This window comes from Syngnathus scovelli, chromosome 3 (assembly GCF_024217435.2).
Source record: "Syngnathus scovelli strain Florida chromosome 3, RoL_Ssco_1.2, whole genome shotgun sequence".
Taxonomy (NCBI): Eukaryota; Metazoa; Chordata; class Actinopteri; order Syngnathiformes; family Syngnathidae; genus Syngnathus; species Syngnathus scovelli.
In genome coordinates, this window is record NC_090849.1 from 24,543,144 (window position 1) to 24,556,586 (window position 13,443).

The 13,443-nt window shown below is 43.5% G+C and overlaps 2 protein-coding genes across 3 annotated transcripts in view; one reads left to right on the forward strand and one right to left on the reverse strand.

The window, feature by feature from the left end:
* zgc:101858 (uncharacterized protein LOC449555 homolog) overlaps window positions 1–13,443 on the reverse strand; it is a 48,198-nt gene that overhangs the window by 10,493 nt on the left and 24,262 nt on the right. The window contains exons 14-15 of the transcript XR_011086587.1: window positions 13,281–13,391; window positions 6,028–6,144 (exon numbers count right to left, since the gene is read on the reverse strand). The gene's annotated coding sequence lies outside the window, so the exon portion shown is untranslated. The remainder of the gene's footprint in view (window positions 1–6,027; window positions 6,145–13,280; window positions 13,392–13,443) is intronic.
* The window catches only part of LOC125993526 (collagen alpha-1(XXVII) chain B), a 32,533-nt gene that overhangs the window by 382 nt on the left and 18,708 nt on the right, over window positions 1–13,443 (forward strand). For both annotated transcript variants that reach the window (XM_049762110.2, XM_049762111.2), the window contains exons 2-9: window positions 695–753; window positions 1,678–2,903; window positions 5,033–5,086; window positions 7,223–7,276; window positions 8,793–8,846; window positions 9,031–9,084; window positions 11,920–11,964; window positions 13,322–13,375. In XM_049762110.2, the coding sequence (XP_049618067.1) occupies window positions 695–753; window positions 1,678–2,903; window positions 5,033–5,086; window positions 7,223–7,276; window positions 8,793–8,846; window positions 9,031–9,084; window positions 11,920–11,964; window positions 13,322–13,375 (1,600 nt within the window). The remainder of the gene's footprint in view (window positions 1–694; window positions 754–1,677; window positions 2,904–5,032; window positions 5,087–7,222; window positions 7,277–8,792; window positions 8,847–9,030; window positions 9,085–11,919; window positions 11,965–13,321; window positions 13,376–13,443) is intronic.

Below are 13,443 nucleotides of genomic sequence, written 5' to 3' on the forward strand. Positions count from 1 at the left end.
GCAACTTAATTCACACAGCGCCACCTCGATTAACTCATATGATTTAAACGCGGAGCGGAAAAAAGTTTTCATCGTCCCCTTTTGGCAGCTGAACTGTGATTCGGTGTTCAAAAAAGATGTATGAGAGGAGGAGACAAGCCCTCCTCGTCTCTCCTCCCACGCGAGTGCATCATCTTCTGTTTATTGGTTGCCCCCCCCCTCTCCCCCCAAAAAGGGAGGAGAGATAGAGAGAAGAGAAAAAAAAAAGGAGTGTTGCATCATATGGATGCACTCATCAGTAGTGTACACTACTGTACATACAGTGTGAGCCGAGTGCACACCCACTTATCTTTTTTGTTTTAATATCTAAGAGAGAGAGAGGAGGGGGAGGAGGAGGAGGGGGGGGGGGGGAGTCCTGAGTAATGTCAGTGGAGTGGTTTGACCGCCGGTTTACAGCAGCTCTCTGGGAAAAACCACAACCGTAATAAACTTCCTGTATTACAAGCGCCGTTAGCAAGCCACACACAACCGCATTATGGGAATGGAAAAAATCATTTGTGTAAAGCCAGCGCTGCCATTAACACCTCCGTAAAACAACATAGCAACTGTTGATAATAATAAAAAATGACTTCAGTATGAAACACGATTGGGCAGATGGATGAATGTTTTGTATTCAAATGTTGTTTTTTTGTGTGTGTGTGTGTGTGTGTCCTAGGAGAGTCCTGATTCTTTGGACTATCCTCTGTTGTACCTGCTCTCTCACACTGGGCCAAAGTGAGTATTTGCTAAAAATATCTGTCTTGACAAAGGCGATGGAAAACGGTGGATGGGTTTAAGTCAAATTTGGTAGTTGACAGACGTTTTTTGTCGCTTGTGGGAAGGAAGCCTGAGGCAGTCTGCTTCCATCTTCAGTAAAGCTGTGAAAGTACATGAGGGAGCATTAGATAAAAGAACACATTTATTTGAATATTAACAATTAAAATCTGTGCTTTGTTGGGAAGATGTTTCTTCTCAGCTTCATGTATTTTTAACGTGGGGCTGATTCTCGACCCCGCCTCCCCCCTTCCTCCTTCTCCCTCCCAGGCCGACATTCATTTCTCCTCTGCTCAGCTCTGAATTTATTTTTTAAAGCAGCTTATCCCTTGCATTTTGTGGAGAGAAAGCCCATGCATATTTGAGATCTTTATATAAGCCGGGAGTTTCGCCACCGCACGTACTGAGCGGATTAGCGTACAGTATCCAAGATGAGCTGATTGGCCCTCGATGATTTTCCGACCTCTTGAAGCTAAACACAGCGCCTTTGTTTGACAGCGCCACACCAGAGGCTGCACTTCTACCGAGGAGACTCTCCAATTTTGTTTTGTTTTATGTCAAACCTTTGAATACAGTACTGATTAATGCCTCAGTTTTGAAATGAAAATCAGATTTTCTGGCAGTTTAGACGTTAGGTTTGGTGAAGAAATAACATTATTCCCCCCACCCCATATGAATTATATTTGAAATTCTTCCTTCATTTGAACATGGAGATGGTGGAAATGTAACTTTCATAGTCTGAACAACAAAATGTTTTGTGGAGTTGCAGAATCATGTCGTATTCTGTGCACGCAACCTAAACAAACAAAAGTTCCCCCCCCCCCCCCTTGTGATGTTCCAGTGTAATGCTGGCAGTTGCTGACTTCTCCTCTGTATGTTTTGAAGACGTAGATATTCTGCAGCAGCTGGGTCTCTCTGGGCAAAGGTCAGGCGGGTCAACATCTTGGAGCGCTCCATCAGTCCCGAATGGAATCATCCCCTTCAAGTCTGGAGTTATTCTCACCCCGAGGGCACGCATCCAGGTGCCCTTGCGTAGCGTCCTCCCGGCTTCCTTCACCAGCGCCAATCTCTCCCTGATTCTCAGTCTGTCCGTCCACCGCATCAACAGCGCCTTTCTTTTCGCCGTTGTGTCAAAGAGAGGGAAAGTGCAACTCGGTGTGCAGTTCACACCGGGCCGGCTTCTTGTTTACACGGGCCACAGGAACAGCGTGGCGTTGGACTATGACGTTCACGACGGCCGGTGGCACAGTCTGGCCTTGGAATTCCGAGGTCAGCGGGTGTCCCTGCACACCTCTTGCGGGAACAAAAGCCTCCATGGAGATTTTCAATCCAAAAAAAAGGAAAGGCTTACTCTGGAGGGCTCGTTTGTCCTGGGGAAAACCGACCACAACGCGGTGGCCTTTGAAGGCGCCATCTGCCAGTTCGATATCTACCCGTCGGCCGAGGCGGCTCGTCACTATTGCGATTACGTTAAGAAACACTGCAGAGAGGCCGACACGTATCGGCCTGTCTTCGCACCCCTGCTACCTCTCATTTTCATCCATCCAAACACAAGTCATACAACAGCGCTGGCGTTATCCCCGGAACCTACTACCTCCTCAGCCGAGGGATCCGTTTTTGGCCCAAAAGATGATTTGCTAATTGGGAATGACACATCCATGTCTTGGACTCCTGAACCCGCTGTTGCCGGCAGTCAAGTGGACCTTCCGGGGTTGGGGAAAACCACAGAAACCGCGACCACGTCTCTCTGGACCAGTCCGACACCACCGACATGGGAATTACCTTTGCAAACCACCGCCGACGCAAAGCAAAGAGAGGGCCAAGGATCGGCGGATGTACCGACCTCTACAAGACCATCGGAGACTAAACTTCAGACCACAAGCGAATCCCCACAGGCGTCCTCCTTGAGATCCGACTTTCTCCAGCAATTATCCACCGACGCGCCTCCAAAAAATGATCCTCAAGTAAGCATCGTGCAGGATGTCCAAACCATGCCCATCATTCCTGTCACTCCTGCAGCCGGAGATGACTTCCAAACATTCGACCTGGAACCGACCCTCGTCTCACTTTTGGCAGGACCACCTGGGCTTAAAGGAGAGCCAGGGCCTCCGGTGAGTGTGTAGACGATAAGTCGGTTCTTTCCAACTTGCGTGCGAGAGTTCCTGGTACAGTTCTGTCAGCATAGTGTTTATTTTACAAACGATTATGATTAATTATACCATTCCATAACTCTTGGCCGCCGTACGCATATGGGCTAATCCCTAATACGATTTTGGTTCCCATTTGTAAGGAAGGCTGAGCTCGTAGCTTCATTCCTGCTGACGTGTCTCTAGAGTTTTAGGTTTTGTAAACCTGGAATCTCTGTGTTGATAAATCCAAATTAGAATGTCCACTGACTTTAGCTTATTGTTCTTACATCGAAACTTGTCAAACCAGGGCGAATCTGCATTTTAGCCATGCTAGAAATAGGCGGTTTTAGAAACAGTCTATTACCTCAGTGGCCGGTGCTGAAGTCTCAGATTCTTCTGACTGACCGCTAGACAAAACCCCGATATTAGAAGAAAAGCACAATTAACCAGTTCCACTGAAAAATCCATACCAACCCTTGATTCATTTTTAGCTAGCTTTAGCAGACATGGATTTAGTTTCCGGTGCTCATTTTGCTTTGGACTACAGACTAAATGGATATTATTGAGTCATAGGTTTGATATTAAAAAGTGCTACTTAGCATATGGAGTTCAGATTATAGATTAAATATGAATATCTTTGCTGCTGACCTAACTTTGCAGCGTTAGCATTTAGCTGCGTCAGCATGTTTCCCTTTGACGTTAATAAACTCATTGCAGTCTTGTTCACTGTCTTTCTGCAAAACACAAAATGCTTACACACATTTTCCATTGTCGAAGAGACCTTCCGTGCGTTAGCACATGTTTGACCCACGAAAAAAAAAGGTTTGAAGTAAATCTTTCCTTCTGTGGCGGTGAAGGAAACCGCAGCTCTACGAGCCACTCAGACTATTTAAATGAGAGTCGAAGTCGCTGCCAATCACTTGGGTGGTGAAGGTCATCTTCCCGATGCTTCGCATGACCGTGTAACTCGCTGACGTCTGATTTGATGTCGTTTACACAGATTCCCATGGCAACTGTACAATTTGTCCCACAATATTCTTGACGCGGTATCAAGTTGTAAATTTGACATAAAGAAAATAATGTACATGTGTTATGTCAAGGCTGAGTTTCAACTGTTCCACATGTTTTTTTTTCCAGCAGTCTTACCGAAGTCGTACCGCTACACTTTGATTTATTTTTCGTGTTTTTCATATCCTATCAGCTATAATCCCAATCATGTCACGATAAGATTACCAAGCGAATATGTCTCCCGGTGAGTGACGAAAACAAAGAAATTCATTGATGATAACTGACTTTGTAACTACGTACAACGGCATCGCCTACTAGTGCTCGTGGTCTGCCTCACAGTTCTGAGGTCTTGGGCTCCGGCCTTTCAGTTCATTTTTTTACTATTATTATTATATATTTTTTATTTATTTATTTATTATAATTCTTATTATTTTCATGATTTATTTATTTTAATTAAAGTCTTCATTCACAATTCATTTTTTCCAAATTTACTGAAGCCTTTTTGACAAATCGCACGTATGCTGCGGGCTTTGGTCGAAATCATACAATTTGCATAAAATCCCTCTTTTAAACAACCCAACAAACCTTTCTGGTTTTATGCTAAGTGTATTTCATTGAGCACGACGTCCTGCTGTATTCTCCCGAGAATAAGCTTGTTCTTGTTATTGCTGGGGCCATAAGGAAAACTACCCAACACTGCTAACTTGTCAAGCAAGCTCATGTTCCTCAGATTCCTCATTAGTTTTGACCTTTGCGAGCCTTGCTAATCCATGTATGAAATTGTTTTAAAGCCGGCCAATGGCCTTCATTAAAGCGCGTAGCCTCACGAATTCTATATGTCACAAGTGACTTTACTAGCTTGAGGAATATTGGCTTTGTAAGGGTCACTTGCACCCTTAATTAGACACTTTCTGGCCTGCCAGTATTTCACCCAGCTGCAGTTTTACCTTCTGGTCCTTAACAGCATTTAAAAGACTGGTCATAGCTGATGTGACATTCATTAAAAATCCGACACGAATAGACCTGCTGTTGCATTATTTTACGAGGACGTTTACAGAGTCATAAAGAGGGATTTACAATTAATCTGACATCATTCTTTCCAGGGCTTTCAAGGACTTCCAGGATTGCCAGGAAAGCAAGGGAAGCGGGGTCCACGGGTGAGTGAAGGGAATCACAGAATGAAATATCCCACTCAAAATGCTTAACAGGGGTGTCAAACTTATTTTTTGTCACGGGCCATTCTGACTGAACGTAGTAAAAACTGTTCAAATATTTTAATAAGATAAATGTTAAAAAAAATTCTAGCAATATCACTATTTTTATTATTTTTTTTTACAAGTGAAGACAATTTGGAATTTTAGTAAAGACACATGAAGTCGATGCACAATTTGACGTGGCGGGCCGTATTTGGCCCCGGGCCTGGAGTTTGACATCTTGTTGTGCGGTCTCCATTTGTCTGGAGTATGCACTTCCGACATTGCGGAAGGAAGGATCTTCAAGGACAAATTCATTCAATTGTGCTGTGCGTGTGTATCACTTCCATGTGCCTTTACACACTCCCTTGTGATGTCGGGGCATACTGAGCGATTTTCTATGTCATGGTCAAGTTGATCAATGAAGAACATTGTGTTTCAGTGTGGAATTTGAGAGGAGTGTTGATACGAGAAATGTATTGTTGTGGTTTGAGTCAAGATGCGGAACCACACATGGCATCCAGAATGCGACATGGGCAGCAGCTGTCCGCTCCCAACCAGCTAACTGACAAACGGAATGGCAAACAAGTGCAGGACTTGAAAGTCCTACTTGTCATGTTGAGTGCGGGCGGGGGTGTATGAATGAACTCCACCTGCCCAAGAAACTATCTTCTCAGTGGAGCCCAATCCCTTTTCAACAACAGAGAGTCTTTGTCTCCATCATATTAAAAGCGTTTTAAGACCCCGTCTGGAGCTCAGCAGGTCTTTGCAGTTGCAACTACTCTGAGGTTCATTCATCAGGTCGTGACTACGGTGTCGATGTGTTTTAAGGCCAGAAGAAAACAGGTGCGAGTGTGTCTGTTGCGCACTAATGGTGCATCAAAAACACAAAGTCACGTCGTTACCTTTAGGCACGTCTGTCCGACGCAAGCTTGGCGTTTTGTCATCAGAAGAGCCCGGCTGCTCGTATCTCCGTTTCTCTTGCTCCTTATCTGCCAATGATGATTTCCATACGTTGTAATCTGGAGCATAAAAAAAAGGGGAATTTACTGAAACAGAAAAGAAGAAGAAAATCTGTGGATGAGCTTCTGTTAAGTGTCTCCATATGGCCAGCGCCTGCAAGGGGGAAGAAGGGTTTTTTCTTTTCTTTTTTTGAGTGGGGGGAAAAGAGGCAAGGCAGGAGGTTCTTTTGGAGTTCTTTGACTTCTCCCCCACAAGCTGACAAGTGAAGTTAGATAAAAAACAGAGATGTGGAAAGGATCACCCAGGTGGAATCTGATCCTTTTCTTTTACCTCCAGTGCGGAGCGCGTCGCAAACGCTCAAAGAAGTCAAAGAACGGGCAGAAGATACAGTGGCTTCCTGTTGGGATATATTTGAATGAGTAAGATTTTGCCTCGTCAGCGCTTTTCGAACACTAGGGATCCCTTATGGTGCTTTATTTTTCCAAGAGGCCCCCCTCTTTGTAGTTTGCATCAATTTACGATCCCATCAACGATAAAAATGTATTTTCATTTCTGCCCACCTGGTTTGACTCGCTTTCGGCAAAACATTTGGATTCGCTCAAAGAATTACAACCGAGCAGGTTTTAAATCACATGTCTATACTTTGCCACTGGAGGAGGGGGGGGGGGCCCATATGATGTGATGGATGAGTGGCCTTCACATCACGGGACCCCCATTTAACCAGTGGAAAAGTGCAGGGGGAAGGAAAATAACCGACATTACGGCAGGAGAGACATGAGGGAGACATATGAGGGCTCGCAGAACACCCGGAGGTAAACTCCAGGACCTGGTCGCCGTGCCTCGGACCCCAGACAGTCGCCGGAAAAGGAAGAATATATCTACACGTGTCATATAGTGGAACTTTAAGGGCCATTCTGGGATAGTGGACGACTTGTGATTTATTCTAAATATTTTCCCCATAGGAAATAATGGAAACAATAATAGAAATAGCCAGTCGTTTTCATAAAAGCTTTATTAACTGGACAGGTAACGTATTATGGCAATTGGAAAAAATCTTTTGAGAATTCTATTTATCTCAGAATGTGTTTAATGTTGGAAACGTATCCACTTATAAACGTATGGTTACTTTGCTTTCAGGGTCCTGTCGGCCCACATGGAAACCCGGGTTTATCCGGATCACCTGGAAGGAAGGTATGGCATTGAGAAGTCTACGTTTTTGTTTTATTTTGGGATAGACTTTTTGGTTTCATTTTTTCATCACAAAATGTTCATTTTTATGATTTAAAAATATGGAGGACAGCTTGTTGACAATCAACTCAAGATCAGAAAAGACTCCAACCCAAATTGCAGGGGACTCCAACTTCTACCCTGGGGAACCTCATTCCAGCCATTACCAGCGACTCTTGTGCATATTGTCACAAAATAATCATTTCATATTCCCCGAGCTGATAACGTCCCCCTTTTAATTGCTTTGTTTGCCCGTTTAGCCGGCTAACGAATGTCATACTCGGACTAAAATGACACAAAAGTGAAAATCGATCAAGCGTATCCATCCCAACTGATGACTTCCTAACATTACATGACAAAATCAGACTTGAATAAGTTTGTAAATGTGCAAAACAAAGCCCTTCATCATTCTCTGCAATGTTCTTGGCAGATGTGAAACAAAAAGATGCGTAAGATGTATTTTATTGAGTACATATTGAGTCCACATACTCTCACTGGGGTCAAATCTTCCAGACTGAACAAGTCTTCTGAAAACCCTCTCGTTCCCTTTCGGGTGAAGCGAGCAGTTTCAAGTTCGGCCAGACTCATTTACAATTGCTTGACATCAGCATGTGTTCCAGCTTTGATTTGTTAAGCGAGCAGCTTGCTAGGAATAATATGTTAAGATGATGTCACTTGCGTACTTTCCTGGAATGAGAGGTGTTTCTATGTCAGGTATTAAACCACGGCGGTTTTCCACCGCATATGCCACGGTGGTGTCATCAACGCATGCCATCACGTCATAACTCAACCAGCAAAAAGTAGATTGGGAGGTTTGTTTTGCCTCTGTTATCTGATCTGGCTGTAATGATGATCAATTGCAACAAAACCATGTTCACTCACTCACTACTGTGAACTGTCTGACCGTTGTATTCGACACCAAGACGAAAATTGAGATGAATATCGCCTGGAGGGTATAATTGAAAGAAGAAATCGTTACATGATCGATGGGGAATTAAACAAAAACAGGCTAAGATGTATGAACAGTATGTTTCTCTGTGCTGGAGATTTGCTCCTCGGATTTTGAAACAATCCACCTGGAGAAAATTCCCACCAACGTCTCGGGGCCAAATCTTGGCTGATACAACGATACGGCGTCGGTGTCAACTTGTTCCACCTTGCTCTGGTTGAAAACGTACTCCAAGCCAGCGATGTTCGTTTTCTTTCCCCAAAGGATCTCTCGCAGTAAAAATGTGCACGCTGACCCAGAATGCGCCGAGTGGTCCCACTGCCCGAAAAGGGAGAAGAATGTTCCGCACTCACTCCTCGGTGTAAACCGAGTTACTGGAGGGCATGAATGGCCCGCGAGATTGTGTAAATACACGAAGCAACAAGAAGGATGATCTCATTACTTGCCGATAGTGCGAATGTAAACAAAGTGTTTCGGGGGCCCTTTGGCGTCTAGTGCAACGTCTAAAACAAATCAATGCTTCTCTTCCAGGGAGAAAAAGGTGATCCTGGTCTGTCTCTTGGTCAAGCCCCGGAAGGACAAAAAGTACGTCGCGCCTCAGTGACACCAAAATCCATCCGTCCATTTCATACAGCCTTATCAGGGTCGCAGATGGCTGAGCGAGTTGACTTGAAGCATGAGTTCAGGCAGATATTCTTTATCCTCTGCAACGAGCGACTGATATGACTGCCGCTGACTAAGAACGTGTGACCCGCTTTTGTTTTTGCAGGGAGAGCCTGGTGTCAAAGGCCACGCTGGACCGCCTGGCCAGTGCGGGCGAAAGGTAGGACCCATTTGTTCCATCTCAATCTGTTTATGTTTGCGCGTGAACTTGAGTCGAGCAGGAAGCCATCTGTCATATGTTACAGGCCATATTTTGTCTTTTAAGCAGACATCGGAATATCAAGTCTCCTCCTCCTCCTCCCTGCCCTGATCTGGAATGACAATTTCAGAGCCAAAAAGTGGATGTTAGCCCGTTGCCTGGAAAGCTACGCAGGCATCCAGCAGCACACCTGTGTTCTGGATTCACTGTAGTTTGAACATCTGCAAGTCAGATTCCAAGCTCGCAGAGTGAAGCTCGTGTTATGGACGCTCAAGTGACAATAGCACCCGCTCAACGCGAAAATTCTCAGTCTATTTTTTGGTGCGTTTGCCCCGTCGCGTCAACTGTGATAATGACGAGCAGCCAAGTCTTCTGCTCAAGACCTTGTGCTTTGCATTTCGGCCTTGGCCCTAAACTTTGGTATTTTCTGGAATCGCACAGCCAGAGTGATTTCCAAGGCGAACCGCTCCCCCAGGTTATCCGTTGAGTTGTTTCCCAAACGCACAGCAAAGGAAGTTGTAAACGTGGACACCTGCTCTCAAGCACTTGCATATTTGCGGTCCTCTTTGCTCAATTTGCATCGAAGCAATGTCAATTTGACTTCATAACCATATATTTAAGAAGAAAAAAAAAAAGGCACTCAACAAATGCATTGCCAAATCACATTAGCCTTGTTTAGCTAGCTAAATTACCCCCAGATCCAACGCAGTGGTCAACACTAAGTCCTTTGCCTTGAAACCCCAAGATTCCGACAACAGCTGGCTCCAGGTGGAATATCATGAATAATAAAATGAATAATAATAAATTACTTAAGACTTTCCACAGATGTTTTTGATGTCGATTCTTCGAAACAGCAAAAAAGAAAAAAAGGGCCAAAGTTGTTGACATCCATCTGGCAGTGTCGGAACCCACCCTAAATTGACTTACTAGTGGAGCAAGAGGATATCTCCTGAGATCTACAAAACGTTGCTTTCATGTGGCATTACAGTTTCACCACTGATTAGAGTCAAGTTGCAAGAAAGCAGCAAAAATTCCTTATCAATAAACTAAAAGGTCAGGTGAGGGGGTCTGCGAAAAAAAGCTCACATGACAGGAATCACACAAGTATGTATGGAAATGTGTTATGCAATCAAATAATGCCGACTGTGAAAAAAAAATGAAAAAAAGATCTTCTTTCCTCATGAGTCATAGAACATGTAGTCATGGGAAAACGCTGATCTACTTCCTGATGGTTTATGGTCATCTCTCGCTAGGCGTTGTCTTGACAGTCTGGCTCAAGTTGGGACACATCTGGGTTAAACCTTTTCACATGTTCATACTGCAAGTCAAAATGGCAAATTTAAAAAGTGCAAGAGATGCAATCACCTTGGCTCAACTCAAGAGCATCAGGCACCTCTTTGTGCACAGCTGCACTCCACTAACGCCTTTACAAATCATCTGGGTCATATTCCCGCACCCGGGAGCCAGAAAGCAAAAATCAAGCTGACTCAGCGCTTTTGAGTCAAACGTTCATTTTCCACTCTCCGCCATATGTTAATTACGCTTGGATACAATAAGCCCGTCCATCCATTTTCTATTATGTTGAAATTTTTGCCGATTATGATTTTGATTATTTTCGTATCTCTTTGGTCAGCTGGCTGTCCCAGTGCCAGAGAAAGCCCCTCATTCTCTTCGGAGAATGTGAAGGTTGCCAAGGAGACGGTCAGCGCTGTAAAGCGACACTTGAGTCGAGTTTTCGCAGTTCTGGGCTGCTGTGATTTCTCCTTCTCTTGCCAGCTATGACGATTTTGGACCACTGGAAAAGAAGCTCTTACGCTTTCTTGGTGGTGAAATAACACACAAATGTAATTTGCTGAGTAGCGGGATCTTCACCGAGCAGGAATTGGTTCTTGGGAAATATTTTTTCATGGAAAATATTTTTAATGTCTGCCGGACAAACTGTTGTTGTGGCTTTGTTGTGTGGTCTGTTAAAAGGACGAACAAAGCTCGTTTTTAGACTTCTTATTCTGTGTGGACTAAAGTCTGCTGACTAATCTGGATTGCGGTTATTTGGCCGTCTTTCCGTCTTACCTTGATTTTTTGGGCCACTTATTGCTAATTCGAAGCACATTGCGAAAAAAAAACCCATGCCTGTCAAATCCTTGATTGTGAATTAGAATAAAGCGTGTGAAGGGTTTGGATAGTCGCTAATCTTTTTTTTTTTTTGGCTGTCAAGATGGTTACTTGAGACGAGCATTATCATCGTTTCAGTTTTTGCTTATTTGTTAGGAATGAGCTCACTTGTTCGGAATAGACTGTAACTTAATGGTGTCTTGAAGCAAATGATAGCAAAGTAGACGTGGGCACTACTGTTGAATCGGCGTAAAGAAGAAAGAACATGACGTCAGCTTTTTGCTCCAGAGTCCAAAACTGAATCGGAATTTTTACAAGCGGCCAAACATCGGTAAACAATTTAAAATGTAAATGTAGATACAAAATGTTTTGGTCTCATTCTGGTTCTCCTCAATGTGGTTTGACTGTTAAAAATTCAACGATTCTTCAACGATTTTCGACTTTTCTGGTATGACGTTTGAACTGATCATGAAACGCTTTGGTTTCCAAGGCAGTCCGAGCTCGAGACTGGCTGATTTACTGAGCCAAGTTTAAAAGCCATATCAGTGCATATTTTATTGTCAGTACTCTGCTTCATTTATCAGGAATTAGCAACATGAGGGAATTCCAAAGAGCATAGGTCACGCACATATCGTTGGACTCAATTTCTCATCAAATTCTAACTGGTTGTTTTTTGGTCAACAGGGACAAAGAGGTCACCCTGGTCCTGCTGGTCTGCCCGGGGAACCTGTGAGTACTTTTTAACATCTGTGCTGATCGTATGTGCCTAACTTTTGTTTGTTTTTGCGCTTTTGTGGGTGGAGCATATGCAAATTTTGCAATATGAACAACCCAAAAAAAGAAAAAAAAGCATAAAAAATGGCGTCAGCACCAAGAACAGAAGGTGGCACCAGTGTCACATTAGGAACATTTTTGAAATGTCAGAAAGAAAAATTAGATGATTATCATTCAGGATAACTCATAGCGACATCCGATAATGTGGAATCGGGAAGTCTTATCGAGTATTTATAGTTCCAAAACAGGATGCGAGGGGGGTTGGGGGGGGGGATATTAACCTCGAAACATCAGCTATCGGTTGTTCAGGAATCTTGGCGGAAAAGAGAGACGTCGCTGGCAAGCGCACAAGTGGGCTAACAGCTTTGGACACTCCAAGCTATTTGCTCCACTCCCACACTCCCAAATCTTGTGCGCGCTCCTTGCTAATTAACTTTGGATGCACGTTTGTTTGTTTGTATTTATTTATTCTTCTATTTATCCCATTCATTTATTGATTGATTTATTTATGCATGTGTTTACATGCTAGTTCTCAAATTTAGCGCTGATGTTGTGCATGAGTTCAAATCCCTTTCAAGCGCCATAACAAGTGGCGTATTTTTGTGTAAAATAAATTCTAAATGGATTTTCGAATTATAACATTCCTTAGTTTTATTGCAGCTTCTTTAACAATGAATGGTGGTTGACCGCTGGTTGATTGGTACTCGTCCCACAAATACGTTTATTGTTTTTAAAAATATAATAAATTAACATTTTGCTTGTTTTATTGGAACAATTTATTTGGTTCTCACTCCACTTGTGGTCTTTTAATAAGAAAGCGTTTAGAACTTAGTTGTAAACCGTAATCTTTGGAATTTACCAACTTGTTTTTGCGAATTGGGCTATTTATATTCACGTTTTAATCATAAATAATTTGGCCGTAGCACAGATGAATTCCACATTATCAAGACATCTAGCTGACATTGCTGCATGTTTGAACGTGTCAGAGTAGCATTGACAATGATGTCATCACAAACAAATCATGGACAGGAGGGAGATACAAAAGCATCGCCTCATATTTGATATCATCACTTCTCACTGGCAAATGTGAAAATATGGTGCAGTAGCTCTTTAAGTGCGGCAGCGCACGCTTGCCGCCAGTGACTAAACAGCACAACTTTGATGATTCTATTTGCGAGTTTACCCATAACCGCCGTATTTGTTTTGTTTTGTTTTTTCCCATCCCATGACTGCCGCCAACTCAAAACACATGTGCATTGCTACACTTGTACCTCTTTTGTGCTGATCTGTGTTTCGTTGCTTCTCTCCCAAGGGCAAACGGGGAGCAGACGGAAGTCCCGGGGTCAAAGGTTATCCTGGCAGGCAGGTGCAGTAAATCTAGTCTTGCAGGGTTGGTTGAGCAGGGCCACACACGCAGAAACACACGAGGGAAAT